The sequence below is a fragment of the Lepisma saccharinum genome, chromosome 15 (genome assembly GCF_977018435.1).
Source record: "Lepisma saccharinum chromosome 15, izLepSacc3.1, whole genome shotgun sequence".
Taxonomy (NCBI): Eukaryota; Metazoa; Arthropoda; class Insecta; order Zygentoma; family Lepismatidae; genus Lepisma; species Lepisma saccharinum.
The window spans coordinates 39,426,023-39,443,269 of NC_139243.1; the positions used below are offsets into that span (position 1 = coordinate 39,426,023).

Consider the following 17,247-nt stretch of genomic DNA (forward strand, 5'->3'; position numbering starts at 1 on the left):
TTTTCGCAAATTAGCCAAAAGTGGCACAAGAAGCGAAGTAAAATAAACCAAACCAATAAACAATGACTTTTCTCATTTTTTTTAGTTTTGGAAATTCCTTTTCTTGCTTCTAAGAATTAACCCCCGCTCTCATTTTAGCTCATCATGATACCGTCGAATAAGGTGATTTTTTAAAAAATAGCTATTTGTAATTTCACAGTGTCACGGTGGTTCTTCCTTTTGGGTCTGCAAAGTAATTCCTTAAACTTGTAGGTTAGGTTGAGTGATAGGTATTTCAAGTGCTTTGTGTAATTTTTATTACCTTAGATTTAATCATGTCAGTATTGCAGACTCAAGAGGAAGAATGGTGTATTATAAGAGATCGCTGTGGACATGAAAGCGAGATCTTGTTATACACAGATGCAATCGACATTTATATCGACTGTATTTGCAAGCGATATATCAAGTCGATTGCAGTTGGTTCTCCGGCGCAAGGCTGTAAGGTTCAAATGGCCTTGCATCCCTCTTCGAACTGAAAAAAGAGGCCCTTACAGATGGTAGAGACGTTGACGGCGTTGTGAGGCTTTGAACTGACAACTACCTATACCAACCAAGCCGTATCTTCTCAGGACATATAGGTATTGCCCAGGAACCCTCGACAGAATTATGGAAGCTTTGCACCGACAGGAAAGCATATAAGATGTTTTAAGTTCATGGCCTCAAAATCAACAACACAATGATGTTCACAGGGACGAATCCTAGGTCCAGAATTGTGGAATCTAAACTTGGAACCATCTCTAGAAAAATTAGGATAGATTTCGGGATCAAAAGTACGAATAAACTGTGCAGATGACGTAATAAGAGTTGGACAGGAATTCCAACATTGCGATAAACTCTTTCGAGGACTTGTGTGATACGGCGAAATTGATGATTGCCATGGATCCATCACTGTGTGGAAGAAATGCTAGTCTTGTGCAGTCTGACCATCGACTGACAGTAAGAATGAGTTGCATTAGGTGAGAAGTGGCGCAACCACGGGGGGGATTGCCCCCTCCAACCTTCGACGGAAGTCAATTCTAGGGTGGGCAGGGGGGGCAAACGTTGACTGCCGACGACACTGGCTCAGAAAAGCAATTGCCCCCCTCAATTTCAAATTTTATGCAAATAAAAGTACATTTCGTAAAATGTTCTTGCTCGCTTTGCTCGCAATTCCTGCTTTTCTCAGTATCGTCAAGTTCAGATCCGTAGCTAAAGGGCGGCGGGAGTCGGCCATGGACGATCTAAATGAAAAAAGCTGTAAAAGAGAGAATGCCATGGCGCCCTATAAATCAATATTGTTTTCAGTTTCAAAAATTGGATCTAAAAATTGTCTTGCTCGCTTCGCTTGCCCCTCCAGGGAACGCCGCCTTAAAGTAGCACTGACCGTGCGGGCGGAGGGGTTTGCGTGCTTTGTTGAGGCTGAGAGCTATGCCAGCGGTAGATTTTCTACCAGCAGGGTCACCCATGCTGGACAGGTCTCAGAAGAGAAGCCAGACTAAGGCGTTCTGCAACGCCCCATCTTACCTAGTATATCCTATCCCAATATTCCTACCCAGTCCCAAACAAACAAATGCGAACATCTGCATCTGTGTCCCACATTGTGGAGTGGCAAGTGCCAAGGCCTAAAGATGGCAGCCCCATCATGGCACTCGGGGTCAGAGGGCCAATAACCCACTACCCTTAAAATAGATTATTAAAGAAACCAAACGAGGAAATAGCCGGACGGACAAACTGTTGACGACCTTTGGACTTAAAAAGAAAACTGTAGTAGGGTTTTGGAATGTTAGAACATTATATGAGGCAGGAAAATTGCAACAAGTAGAAGCAGAAATGGAGAAATATAAGTTGGACATCTTGGGAATGAGCGAAGTGCGTTGGAATGAATTTGGAGAGATGAAAACATCTAGTGGTATGACATTCCTCTATTCAGGTAGACCAAATGAAGATGATGAACATCGTAATGGAGTAGGCATACTCATAAACAAGAAGACTGCTCGAAGTATATTGGACTGGAAGCCTGTATCTGAACGAATAATTATGGTCAGATTACAGGCAAAGGTTAGAAATGTGAGCATCATACAATGCTATGCACCTACAAACCAAGCAGAAATAGAAGAAAAGCAAGAGTTCTACAAAGAATTACAAGACACTATAAATAAGGTTAAGAAGAAAGATGTTATTATTGTAATGGGCGATTTAAATGCTAAAATTGGCTCAGAAAATGTTGGACTGGAGCAAGTGATTGGCAAGCATGGTCTAGGTGATAGAAATGAAAATGGGGAAATGTTTGTAGATTGGTGTGCCTCAAATGAAATGACTATTGGAGGTACACTATTTGCACACAAAAATATACATAAGATCTCTTGGGTATCCCCAGATCATAGAACTCAAAATCAGATTGATCATATAGCTATAAGTAGGAAATGGAGAACATCTTTATTAGATGTGAGAAGTAAACGTGGAGCAGACATTAGCAGTGATCATCATCTTATGGTAGCTAGTTTTAGGGTAAAAATTATGGCTGCAAAGGAGAAATTTAATAAACAAAGCACAAAGTTTGACATTGGAAAACTACAGAATAATAGTGTAAAACAGGACTTCAAGTTGCAACTTCAAAACAAATATCAAGAACTAGGGGAGCTGGATGGTGATGAGGTGGAACAACACTGGGAAAAGGTGAAAAATACATTTACAACAGTATCAAAAGAAGTTTTGGGATATAGAAACCCTAAGAAAAAGAACTGGATGTTAGAGGAAACTTGGAGGAAAATAGAAGAAAGGAAACACATTAAGCAGAAGATTAATATGTGTAAAACTAGGAAAAAGAAAGCAGAATTACAAGAAGAATATAGGAAAAAAGATCATGAAGTGAAATATAGTGCGCGAGCTGACCGTAGAAAATGGACCAGTGAGTTAGCAGGGAAGGCAGAAAAAGCAGTAAATGAGGGAAATATGAAGGAAGTGTACCAAATTACAAAGATCTTGTCTCAAAAGAAAACCATACGGAATCGCCCAGTGAGAAATAGAGATGGAGTACTCCTTACGAATAAGGAAAATCAGCTCAATAGATGGAAAGAACATTTTTCAGAAGTATTAAACCAAACCATAGAAGGGACAGAAGATTTGCTTGAAATACCGGAAGAAATGCCAGAATATGAAATAGAAGATGAAATAACTACTAAAGAACCAACAAAAGAAGAAATTAAAAAAGCATTGAGAGAACAAAAGAGTGGTAAAGCACCTGGAATTGATAACATTCCACCAGAAATTCTTAAGGAAGACATGGATATGACAATAGAAATATTACAACCACTTTTTGCAAAAATATGGAAAACAAAATCAATACCAGAAGATTGGAAAAGAGGTTTACTAGTAAAAATACCTAAGAAGGGAGATATTACTAACTGCAATAACTGGAGAGGCATAACACTACTTTCAGTTCCTAGTAAAGTTCTAAGTAGAATTCTTTTAAACCGAATTAAAGGATGTGTTGAGAAAAAGATCCGGAGAGAACAAGCAGGCTTTCGAAGCAACCGTTCCTGTATAGATCAGATAAATACACTGCGTATTATTATAGAACAGAGTATGGAATACTTCTCTAATATGTACCTTATATTTGTGGACTTCCAGAAAGCATTTGACTCTGTAAATAGAATGAAAATGTGGACAATTGTAAAAGAATATGGCATTCCAGCACATATGATTGATCTTATCAAAAACTCCTATGATGGTTCCACATGCCAAGTTGTGCATGAGGGGATACTTACGGATCCAATACCAGTTATTTCAGGAGTAAGGCAAGGATGTATTTTGTCACCAACAATATTTCTGATGGTAATTGATAAAGTAATGAAGAGGGTAACGGAAGGAAAAAGGAGAGGTATAAATTGGAGTCTCACCCAACAGCTAGAAGACTTGTGTTTTGCAGATGATGTTTGTCTGCTGTCTCACACATACCGTAATATGGAAAAGAAATTAGGAGATTTGGATAAGGAAGGGAAAAGAGTTGGTTTAAAGATAAATAGTACAAAGACGAAATCATTAAGAACAAATGTAAAAAAGATGGAAAATTTCCACTTGAATGAGGAAAATATTGAAGAGGTTAAGGAGTTTACATATCTGGGGAGTTTGGTGACAAATACAGGGGGAACAGAAGATGATGTTAGATCAAGAATTAGGAAAGCAAATGTGGCATTTATTCAGCTATATAAAGTTTGGAAAGCCAGAGAAATTTCAATAAGAACTAAGCTGCGAATTTTTAGAACTAATGTGAAGTCAGTTCTCCTTTATGGATGTGAAACTTGGAAAGTAACAAAGAAAATTACTAAAGACCTACAGACATTCATAAACAGATGCCTAAGGAAACTTCTGGGAATATATTGGCCAGATATTATCTCAAATGAAGATCTATGGAAACGTACGCAAGAGGAACCGGTGGCAATACAGATCAAAAGAAGAAAGTGGAAGTGGATTGGCCACACATTGAGGAAAGATCCATCGGCAATAGAGAGACAAGCATTGAGCTGGAATCCACAAGGACAACGTAGGAGAGGAAGGCCAAGAATGAGTTGGAGAAGGACAATAGAGCAAGAAATATGGGAAGCAGGAAAGACCTGGAACGAGATAAGGAAGATGGCTGGAAACAGAGTCCGTTGGCGATGCTTCGTTGAGGCCCTATGCTCCATAGCGGAGTAACAGGAAATAAGTCAAGTAAGTCAAGTCGCTTCGCTTGCACTTTCATTATTTTCTTTAATGCATTTAAATAATATGTGTTGTACTACTGTATATATGTATTGATAAACTTTGAATACGTGCACAATTTCACAATTTAGATGTTGCATATGTATTTTCTTATTGTATGTTGCTCCATGTTGCATAGGCTATGTGTAAAACATATCTTGTACATGAAAGTTATACATATTATATGTACAAAAAGAATAATTTTCTGAATGCATTTATCATTCATTTTCTACCATTCAAAAATATAGTTTGAATGTGCTGAAAAAATATTTCAAATCGTTTGTTCCAAAGAAATGCCTTAGTACCGACTTTTACCCCCTTTTTGCTTAATTTATGAAAATAATAACGTATTTGATACTACCACTACTACTACCACTAGTAATTATTATAATAATGATAATGTCATTATTATTATTATTATTATTATTATTATTATTATTATTATTATTTGTACGTTTATTCTGGTACTTGCCCCCTTGACAAAAATTCGTGGTTTCGCCTATGCTGGTGATCTCCTGGAATGAGTTTAAAGTGACAGAAATTTCCTGAACAATGTGATTACAACTGACGAATGATAGACCTTTGAGTTCGATCTTGAAAACGAATATTCAAAGTCAGAAATGGCACACATTGTCCTCACCAAGTCCAAAAAAGTGAGAATTAGGAAATCCAAGATCAATTTCAGGCTCATCTATCATTTTCGACAGTCAGGGAATATGTCGGGACAGTCCATAACGAATTTAGACTTAAAGGACAAAATGTTACTACCGCGACGTTCTTAAAAGAGACGTTCGCGTGCGCCCGGGCACTACCAAATCTTGGATGGTTCGCCATGACAAAGGCCCTTGTCACACAGTGACCTCTGTGATGACATGTTGGTTAAAAAGCTTATTCCTGTGCTTCTTCTTTTTATTTGTCTCTCAATGGCTATTCCCTGTCCTCCAAATTGAAGATCCGCCTCAGAGGACACCATTATCTGACGGTGGACAACATTGAGAAACAGTAACCTATCAATTAAATGCGATTCCAGTAATTTTCAGCGTTACTACGAATAGTGGTTGGTTGATTGATTTGGTGTTTTAAGTCCACTTTATGCCCAGTAAGGTTAATCTGGACTGGACCTACAGTTTAAAGTGTGATCCGAACCACTTGTGCCTCCACCGGGTGTCGAACCCGGGACACCTTGATTACAAGGCGACGACGCTACCACTGCAACATCGGGAAGTCCATATATATATATATATATATATATATATATATATATATATATATATATATATACACACACACACTCATGCTCATAAATTAAGGATAATGCTGAATCTTATACAAAGAAATATTTGATGTGCACGTTGCAGCTTGAAATGATGTCTGGGTACTGTACCAAAGAACCTGTGTTGACTATGACCTTGATCCAGTGTGTGGTGGCGCTGTAAGCAGACAAATGACTCACAGGAGCGAAACTGCTGACCAGAGTACAGTGCCTACAGGAAGCGTGCAGTTGTGTTCGGTTGTGCGAATTGTGAGTGTGTGTGTGAAATGGCTCAACAAACACATATTGATGATGTAATGAGGGGAAGGATACTTGGGCGGCTAGAGGCGGGCCAAAGACAGCAGGTCGTGTCACAGGTGCTCCATGTGCCACAAAGTGTCATCTCACGATTATGGCAACGATTCCAACAGACTGGAAACGTGTCTCGGCGCTATAGCAGTGGACGTCCACAGTGTACAACACCACGAGAAGAGAGGTATCTCACCGTCAGTGCCCGGAGACACTGACGGAGTACTGCCGGGGGCCTTGCTCGAGACCTTGCAGCTGCCACTGAACAGTTGTTTTCAGACACACTGTGTACAGACCACTCAACAGGCACGGTTTATTTGCCCGGAGGCCTGCAATTTGCATTCCACTGTCACATGGTCACAGAGTAGGCCGTAACAACTGGTGTAGAGAACACAGGACATGGACAATGGAAGAATGGTCTCGGGTACTCTTCACTGATGAGTCCAGGTATAGTCTCAACAATGATTCTCGTCTTGTAACCATCTGGCGTGAACCAGGAACCAGATAGCGACCCGGTACCATCGTCGAAAGGGACCAGTATGGAGGTGGTGGTGTCATGGTGTGGGTGGCATTATCCTGGGTTCACGTACACCCTTGCATATCTTCGACAGAGGTACTGGTCAGGTGTACCGGGATGTTATTCTGCAAGACTATGTTAGTCTTTTCAGAGGTGCAGTCGGTCCTACGTTCCTCCTGATGGATGACAATGCCAGGCCACACCGAGCTGCTACTGTGGAGGAATACCTTCAAACAGAAGACATCATACGAATGGAGTGGCCTGCCTATTCGCCTGACCTCAACCGAATGAAACATGCTTGGGATGCTCTAGGCCGACGTGTCGCCGCACGTCTTCCACCTCCTCGGACTCTTCAGGAGTTCCGATAGACACTGGTGCAAGAATGGGAGGCCATACCCCAACAGCTGCTCGACAACCCCCTCCAGATTATGCCAAGCCGTTGTACTGCATGTGTCAATGTGCATGGGCATCACATTCCATACTGAAACCTGTGCACATGCTCAAAGAACTGCGGAACAACATTTTACAATCTCACTTGCTTTGTATCGTATGTGCGCTCTTTGGTTTTTCTCACGTTTTCTGTAATAAACAGGGTTAAACAGGGTATGTGGATGTCTTTCTTGTGTGTTCAACATGTGTGTGTGCTACCACAACTAGTTTGTTTCAGTGCTGTATCGTGGGGCACCAAAACCTGTATTATCCTTAATTTATGAGCATGAGTGTGTGTGTATATATATATATATATATATATATATATATATATATATATATATATATATATACAGGGACGTAGTTAGGGGGGCTGGGGGAGCACTGGCCCCCTCAAACGTCCAAGTGGCCCTGGCAAATGTTTCTGTATTTTAGTGGAAATTTTAATTTGATGGCAAATATTGCAAAATTGTTCTTCAGTAAATTTTGCTTATAGTTTTAAACATTGCTCCCAAATTTCCCGCACCATGAACGCCAAAGCAACACTTGGTACTCATTTGCATCTGTCGAAAACAGATGCAACGCAGGAGCTGCCGCTGATGATTTTGTAGCCCGTCCCGTTATAGACTGGGATATTTTTCGAAAATTCTGACTGTAGGAAGCATTTTTGAGGAAAAGCGGGCAAACAACATTTTCTGAATGTATTTGATGTGCTGATTACGAATATTTTGTTTGCCACTCTCGATTTTGGTGTTATATGCTTCACGCTAAAAAACAAAATGGCGGCCATACGAAATGAGTTCCTATTAACTTTTGAAGGAGCAGAAACAAAATAGTGATCTTGGTGTCAAACATTATGTTTTTGGATATGCTGAATCCAAACATTATGTTTCCTAATCTGAAATTTTGAGCTATGTGCTCCAAATCGCTAAAAAGCAAAATGGCGGACATACGAAATGAGTTCCTATTTACTTTTGAAGGAGCAGAGACAAAATAGTGATCTTGGTGTCATACATTATGTTTTTGGGTATGTTGAATCCAAATATTATGTTTTCTAATCTGAAATTTTAAGCTGTTTGTTCCAAATCCCAAAAAAACAAAATGGCGGTGCATCCATTCTATGTTTCATATCCATACTTTTGAACTAGTAATAAAAAGTGTAACAGTAGGTTTTTTAATTTAGAAAAAAGTATAGAACATTGCTAAAGTAAAGATGAAAAATAATAATATTATTCAAAGCATAAGACATATTGAAATATTAACAGTATCAGTGTATGTTAAATCCGCACGTTATCCTTATTCAACCTTATTTTGCCTACAAGAATAGTATAACATTTTTTTAGTCACGGATATTCATGCACTCCTTAGTGCGAGTATCTGCACATTTGCAAGTTGCAGTACATACAAGCTGGCCTTCCCTGCAGGAACATGTAGCGGATATACAACCACCCAAACATCCACAGGTGACAATGTCGTAGCAGGGTTGTGTAATTGGTGGCAGCGATTGAAGTTTTGGAACGAACTGTCCATCAACCATTTTCCATCCCAAGATAGTAGGTGGTGGTAGCACACGTTTTTGTATGACCGACTACCTCCACACCATGGCTTGATAGTGGACCCGTTGTACATGTAACCGTAGAGAATCGGAAGGGGGGGAGGCAGTGCTTACTGAACAGCTTTACTCTGGCTTCATCACAGCTGCTTGCCTCCGGTACACCATACAACTTGCATACGAACTTCTCTGCCTTGTGTGCTGTTTCTTGTTTCAATTCGTCAACACCAATATTTAGTAGATCATTATTATTAGTGTTAAATATTTTCCATGCTGTCTTCTTACTGATCCCAGCAATGTAGGATACTGTGTCTCATCCTGTTATGACGTGGAATAGGATGAGAGTTTCGAAGACAGGATCCGTAAATGAAAGCTTCTGCCTGACTTCATGTTCCTGCTCGCAACCACAATTTCGTACATCTAATCTTGTGAAATAACGATACCAATTGCACTAATACATCTGCATCACGTGCTGAGACAACAATGTTATCAGCACCAGAATGAAGACAGTGAAGGACAATGCGCGTGTCCGCCTCTTCTTGGTTTACCTGCAATCCTTCAATAGACAAATCACGATTGTTTGTCCGTACGTCATCCTCCTTGTGAAATCCCACTGGTACTCTACAAATATTTTGTCTTCAGGAGCATTGTTGATCAAATGATTAGAGAAAACAGGCCAAATCTTTTTTATTCTCTGAGTTAGCAAGAAAGTCACTGAATTTGTTGGGGATTGGCACGGATCAATTTTCTATTACTCTCCTTACTAAATGAGCATGTTTCAAGAACCTATCCCTTGTTCCAGCCTTGATTGAAGTTTCGTTGTACCGATCAAAGGTGACATCAATCCTCTTAAAGCTTCTTCCCATAGAAAGAACAAGGTTAAGAAATACATCTGCCAGTTGACCAAAGTTTAAAAACTCCTGCAGGCTTTCCAAGTGCAACAACTAATGCTTGACCATCTATTTTAAGGCATGACGCAGACGGAATTGATATATCAGATGGACAAATTACATCCTTGGTCATCACATCAGCTAGAATGGCTTTGTTTCCTGTTCTCAGATTTCCGTTTGTGTTGGCAAGGGAGATTGGAATTGGCATTAGTTCATGACACAAAATGCGATTTAGATCCACATTACGACCTGCCTCATAGGCAGTTGCGAGGCGCTGGAGAATATTCCTGTCAGTTTTCAAAATTGTGTCCTTGCCACTTACTACCTTGAATATATGAAGTAGCTAAATCCTTTGTTTGTGGCAATGTTTTGGAGGAACTGATAAGAAACATCTTAAGATAATGGCTCATTTTAAAATTTATAGGTGGATCCATGGTTCTATGTTTCTATCATTCTGAAATAAAGTTAAAAAAAAGTTTAGTCATTTTTGTGGTTGTTTTGTTTAAAAAAGAGGAAAAAAACTACAACACTTTTAAAAAATGTCATATTAGAAAACATAATATTTGGATTCAGCATACCCAAAAACATAATGTTTGACACCAAGATCACTATTTTCTTTCTGCTCCTTCAAAAGTTATTTGGAACTCATTTCGTATGGCCGCCATTTTGTTTTTTAGCGATTTGGAGCACATAGCTTAAAATTTCAGATTAGAGAACATAATATTTGGATTCAGCATACTCAAAAACATAATGTTTGACACAAAGATCACTATTTTCTTTCTGCTCCTTCAAAAGTTATTTGGAGCTCATTTCGTATGGCCGCCATTTTGTTTTTTACCGATTTGGAGCACATAGCTTAAAATTTCAGATTAGAAAACATAATATTTGGATTCAGCCTGCCCAAAAACATAATGTTTGACACCAAGATCACTATTTTCTTTCTGCTCCTTTAAAAGTTATTAGGACCTCATTTCGTATTGCCGCCATTTTGTTTTTTTTAGCGATTTGGAGCACATAGCTTAAAATTTCAGATTAGAAAACATAATATTTGGACTCAGCATACCCAAAAACATAATGTTTGACACCAAGATCAATATTTTGTTTCTGCTCCTTCAAAAATTATTTGAAGCTCATTTCGTATGGCCGCCATTTTGTTTTTTAGTGATTTGAAGCACTTAACATCAAAATCGAGAGTGGCAAACAAAATATTCAGAATCAGCACATCAATTACATTCAGAAAATGTTGTTTGTCCGCTTTTCCTCAAAAATGCTTCCTACACTTTTTACAGCCACATTTCTGAGAATTTGCACCAGGCTATTAAGGGAATTCGGAGGTCTTTTGAAAATGTAGCTACTTTTCTTCCCTGCCAGGTCAAAATTCGAGCCGATTGACTGGTAAGCGCTAACAGATGTCCCTTGGGATAGAAGTGTGATAGAAGTTCCAAGATAAAACTTCAGGGGGAGGGGGATTGCCGCTAACACTTAACCATAATGAAAAATAAGCCACCCCTCATTTATGGAAGATAACGAGGTATGTACTAAATTATAAACAATGATCTTGTACATGCTTTAGATACGAGATTACATTAGCTTTTCAAATTCTAAAGAGCTTTCTGTTATCATTTGTATAATTACTCAAGGAAAATGGCGGAGTGGTTAGCACATCTAGCTACGACGCCAGGGGTCCTGCGTTCCAATCATGGCCTGAGCATGGATGGTTGTAAGTGTCCATTCATCAATTTCATCGTATCATCACTCATCCTCATCTTCGCAAATTAGCCAAAAGTGGCATAAAAACCGATGTAAAATAAAGCAAGTCAATTAATCATTACTCATAGAAGCGGAAATCTTCGTCCCACGGGGTAGTGTACTCAACTTGTGCAATTTCCAGAGAACATTTTCTAATTCCATTTCTAGGTTGGTTATTTTTCGTTACTTTCCGTTAATCGCGGCGTTGAGGATGAATGATGAACTGAAGAAGTGGTGATGGGACAAGCATAGTACAATCATGCCTGACCAGAGTTAGAGTCTGGGACATCTGGTTTCATAGTGTATTACGCTTACACGTCGGAAGCGGAATTTTCTAAAAACTGTAGAAGTGGGCTGAAGGAAAGTAGCATCGCTGGGTGCATAAAAAGCCACGTTCGGCTGAAGCATAAAAATAATATTAGCCAATAACTGCGTGAAATCTGTTATATCAATTCAATTCAATTCAATGTTCCTTTATTAAAGGGCGAGGTTCCAGTGCCATCAAATATTTACAATAGTTCTGCATTCACAAACAAGATTATTTTTTACGAAATTATACCATAAACGTATGTAAATTTTGATATCCAGCGTCATCATTCTTGAAGTTCACAACCAGTTGGAAAACAGACAGGGACCTCCCTGAAGGTCGCCTCGAAATAGAAGGTGCTAGGTTCGATTCTGGTATAAACTATATATATGAGATGCCCAGCTGAGGATTTATTGGAGTCAGGGGCGGCCGCTCATAAGGACTATACGGACGCCGCACTGCAGTGTGTAATCACAAGTGAACAAACATTACTTTAACATTTGTATATTATATTTTACATTGTCTGAATTACAAATATTCCGTTGCTTATAGATCGTTGGTTAGTCGGTTCTGTATTCATTCTTCCGCGACAATTGCGAAGTTTGCAGGCCACCGTGCGGGGTAATACGGAACTTCGAGAGAAGTCTGGCAGGGCGGCGTCCTCCCACCTTACGAGACGTAGAGCATTTTCAGGCGCTGCCGCGAGGGGTAAGAGGCGAGGGAACTGGCGGAATAACACGCGCGGGATCTGTGGCTGGGAATGGGCTGGGAGGACGGAGGGTTTGTCGTCCGAAACCAACCCCCTAGGCGAAACTGACCCTCTCTCCGGAGAACGGTAAACAATGACGAGTTGCCAGAAGCAATGAAGTTAACGTAAGAAAGAAAATTACCAACCGTCGAAAGAAATCATTCTGTATTCCATAGAGCAATAAATAATGCAATTTCCAATGAGGAAAGAAAATATCGGTAACTGAAAAAGTACAGACAGGTGCTTGATATTTGTTATTTACCGTCGCTTTCTGCTACTTTTCGGTAATCACGACGATGAGGATAAGTGATAATTAAATGATGGAAGGGCACTCACAAAGAACACCCATGTCCAGGCCGGGATTCGAACCCAGGATCCATGGCTTTTTATAGCCACGGAAGTCGGCTACAGCTTCGTGTTACTCACAAAATTAGAATTAATTACATGTTTTGATTAGCACGTTTTGAAAAAACCCTGATAGTGTGACAAAGTTTCACAATTTCTTTTCAAGCCGGCTGTTAAATAAATTAGAAACTAGTCATCTTAACTCACCAAGAGCCGCTACAGGAACCTGTGTACTACGAATTTCTGAAAATTTGGCAAAATTGTCTGGCAACCCCGAGGCAATAAAATGACTGCATGGGAAGACGATAGCATTGACACTTGTTGCAAAGAGAATACTCGATTCTCTTTGCTTGTTGTTTCTTCGTTTTCCATGGAAAAGTGAAGCTTTTTCGGTAGTGTGCTGTAGTTGTGCGTTTGTTGCGATGAGCTATGTGGAGAACTTGTTGGTGCGAAGTTTTTCTCCCAGAAGTCTAGATGAATAAAATAAACATAAAAAACCTAGGCCGGCCTAGACCGAATTTGAATCTAGAACAAGCATGTCTGAAGAAGATTTCTGGTGAACAAGCATGTCTGAAGAAGATTTCTGGTAAGTTTGAAGTTTTTACTGTAGAGCTTGAGCTTCTGGTAACGCAGATATCACCTTTCCAGTGAGATATTTACTTTGCTGCCCTATTTCATATATCAATTAGTCATGTTGGACAGGAAACGTTTTTTGTGTAACATTTTTGCTAGAAATTTTCACGTTCAATGCACGTAAATATTCGTCATTGTGCTTATCAATTTTCCCCTCTGTTAAGTTAAAAAACAAACAACTAAATCTGTTAGAACTCTATTTCTTCTTCCATCTTTCGTAATCTTCGCATTACTGTTAAATAATTATTAATTTATCATAATATGTGCAAACGTGCAAAGCATGATATTCGGTAAAGACAAATATATCAATTTCTTATCATGTTGGCTGTTATATACGAAATTAATCAATTAAACTCACATTACAAGTAGAGCAAATTTATGAGCTGTCGCCCCTCCACTTTGGTTCAACACGAGCCGCCACTGATTGGAGTTATATTCCCATATTACAGATCCATCACCGCATTTGAAACCCTAGCATACAAGTAGCAGGGTGAAAGAAAGAGGAAGGGAAGTCTGTAGTTCCGATGTTTCAGTTATGTTGACGCAAGTATACACTGCTCAACATCCATTTCTAGTAAAATTCTACTCTCAAAACCAACATCGTTATTAATATTGCGTAATTATTATTTTTTGTTACACGCGCACACACACACAAGTGCGCTTGCGGTATCCCAGTAAACCACCAATATTATTTATAATAGGAAGTGGTGTTTACGGAGGGCGCTGAAGTATCAACCTTTCTTCCATGTAGCACACCGTGGACTGCATTGCTGTAGATTAATGAGACTCCGGTATGTGGACCCACAGCCAGTGTAATCCTATGACGGGTTCTGCCTTTTCTTGTCAATGTTCCTTCGTGATTCTCCTTTCATCTTATCATCATTCGTCCTCAACGTCGCGATTAAAGCCAGTTTTTGAGAACTAGATATTATCGTAGGAATAAAAGGGTAGGATAACAACGAAGCAAAAGCAGTAAATGCATCCACAATTTCCAAGTTCTTCCCTGCAATATGCTCAAATTCATATTTCTTCTTATTATTTTCTTTGAATAAAGCATTTTCCATATCATCAATTTCATGTACTATTCATCATATTAGTTGCCATTAACCGAATGTAAATAAAGTGACGCAAATATAAGAAAAATACAATAAAATACCAAAACAATCAAGTCAACAGTTGTGCCATCAAGTGCATGCGTGTATTTTCATCATGTTGGGTGCCTATTTGTCTGCCGTTTTAAAAGATCTTAGCGTCTATAAATCTACACCCCTGCTCATTACTCTAAGAAACAACAGCAGTACGTGCTTTGTAGTACTGAAGTATGAGATACACGAAAGGCAGTTTCATCTTGATGTCAGAGAAACCCTCCCGCGGTTGTAAACGCAAAGGGCGGAAAAGAGCCCAGTGGACATTCTGGCTTCTGGCTTCCTGAATGCCGACGGCAGAGAGAATGGGATGTATCCCAATGTATTTGGCCGACGGTCTGTCCGTTTCTTTTCATCCTTCCTCAAGTTTGTCACACCCTAAATGCAAGTGTGCGAGGCGATACACTTTCAAATTTGTCTCTGTCAGCTTGAATACAATAGAATCACGAATGTACTCTTTCCAGAAATTGTTTATGACGGGAAATCGGTAGAAACTTTGTTTCACAAATAAAATAAATATCCCGCTGTTCGGTGTCGGTCTGTCAGAGAATTTGGACTGTTAACCTAAGAAAGAAAGAAAGTGGCAAATGCAAAACCCCATTAGCCGCCCCAGTGACGGAGTGGTTAGCACATCGCTCTACGATGCCAGGGGTCCCGGGTTCGAATTCCGGTCTGAGCATGGGTGTTTGTTGAGTGTCCATTCATCAACTTCATCACATTACCACTCATCCTGATTCTCGCAATTAGCCAAAAGTGGCAGAAAAGCGAAGAAAAATCAATCAAGCAAGCAACCCCCCAAATACTGGCCTCGCCGATGGCGCAGTGGTAGCGTCGCCACATGTAATCAAGGGTTACCGGTTTCGGATCCCAGCGGAGGCACACAGTGGTTCGGATCCCACTTTAAACTGTAAGTCCAGTCCTGATTAACCTTCCTGTGCATAAAGTGGGCTTAAAACGCCAACTCAATCAAGCAAACCCCCACTAAAATTAGCCGCGATTATTATTTTTTCTTAGTACAATTTTAATTCCCAGAGTGTATTATCCACTTTTACAATTCTAACCCCCCTCCCCCTAGCCAGAAAAACATCCTGCATACTATGGTGAGTGACGTGCGTGTGTATATGAGAGTTGATTTTAATTTAACAACATCTGTCTGTCTCTCATTCTCTCTATCTCACTCTCACATATATACATATATACATTCATATATACATTCATACATATATACCGACAGAAAAACATCCTGCATACTATGGTGAGTGACGTGCGTGTGTATATGAGAGTTGATTTTAATTTAACAACGTCTGTCTGTCTCTCATTCTCTCTATCTCACTCTCACATATATATATATATATACATTCATATATACATTCATACATATATACCGACATACAGCTGTACATACATAATGTTGGTTATTGTTAAATTTCTTAATGATTTGATCGAGAAATTTCTGACATTTGGGCCCGTCCAAACTGATGAACCTAGCTACGTTCCTGTGTGTGTGTGTGTGTGTGTATATATATATATATATATATATATATATATATATATATATATATATATATATATATATATATATATATATATGTATGTATATGTATGTATATGTATGTGTGTGTATATATATATATATATATATGTGGGGGGGAGGAGGGGGGTATGTGTTTTCAACATTATTCACTTTTTTTCACAGTAAATTTAAGGAAAACTGCATTGTCTACAATGTTATTTCTGCTATTGTATTGAGTACAATGTAAAACACTAATGTTGGTGGTCAGCGTCCTAGGTTACGTTCACCATCCCTGGGTTTATTAAGGTCATAGTTCAAATATAAACAACGAACAACGTCCTCGCCCTTCATTTCTTGGTCAACTAATCTAAACTTTACAGTTTTTCTGAATGGCCATTTTAAAATGGAATCATATTGCCATTATTTCAATATATATAATTAAATGATATTCGCAGAAAGGCCAAAAAACATATGTTTATCAAGGCTCTTAATTTGTACCCGTGCTTACTGCTGTAAAATGGAGGACTGTAAATCACGTGACCAGTACTGTTCTTAGCTCTTTCTATCTCCTCAGCTATGAATTCCACTTTCCACAAGAAACTCCTTTCGCTCTCTAATTTCTTTTCAATACTTTCAACTCTGCAACAGAGCTTATCGATGACACTTTTCGATAGTTCGAAGTGATGCTGCATCGTGTGTTCCGTCATCCCTGCAGGAAATCCTTTGTAGCTGCACTGCATTTCCTTCCAAGCACACACAGCAAAGTGCCTCTGACATTCCTCATCCAAACGTGCGTCCACATCTTCTCTTATAACTTCAACACCACAACTCTCAGAACAAAGAATTTGGAATTTCAGACATTCAGAGTGGTGACATTCCAGCAGTTGTTTCTTGATTTCCTTCTTGCAATATTTACACTCGATCACCGTGCTGGGGCACTCATTCTCAATGTGTTTCGCTGAGATCTTTCCTTGGCAGTTTCTCCCCACAGTCATTGACACAGCAATTTCCTGTTGCAGAACACGCACTGGGCCTCACGCTGCACACGCTTCTTATTTTATTCTATTCAGAACATAGAACAAATATTTTGATCGTTTGCA

The 17,247-nt window shown here is 39.3% G+C and overlaps 1 protein-coding gene across 1 annotated transcript in view; it reads left to right on the forward strand.

Moving 5' to 3' along the window:
* The first annotated feature begins 1,848 nt into the window (after nt 1–1,848).
* LOC145999210 (uncharacterized) overlaps nt 1,849–17,247 on the forward strand; it is a 29,045-nt gene continuing 13,646 nt past the window's right edge. Inside the window, exon 1 of the mRNA XM_083136144.1 lies at nt 1,849–3,250. Coding sequence (XP_082992270.1) covers nt 1,849–3,250 — 1,402 coding nt within the window. The remainder of the gene's footprint in view (nt 3,251–17,247) is intronic.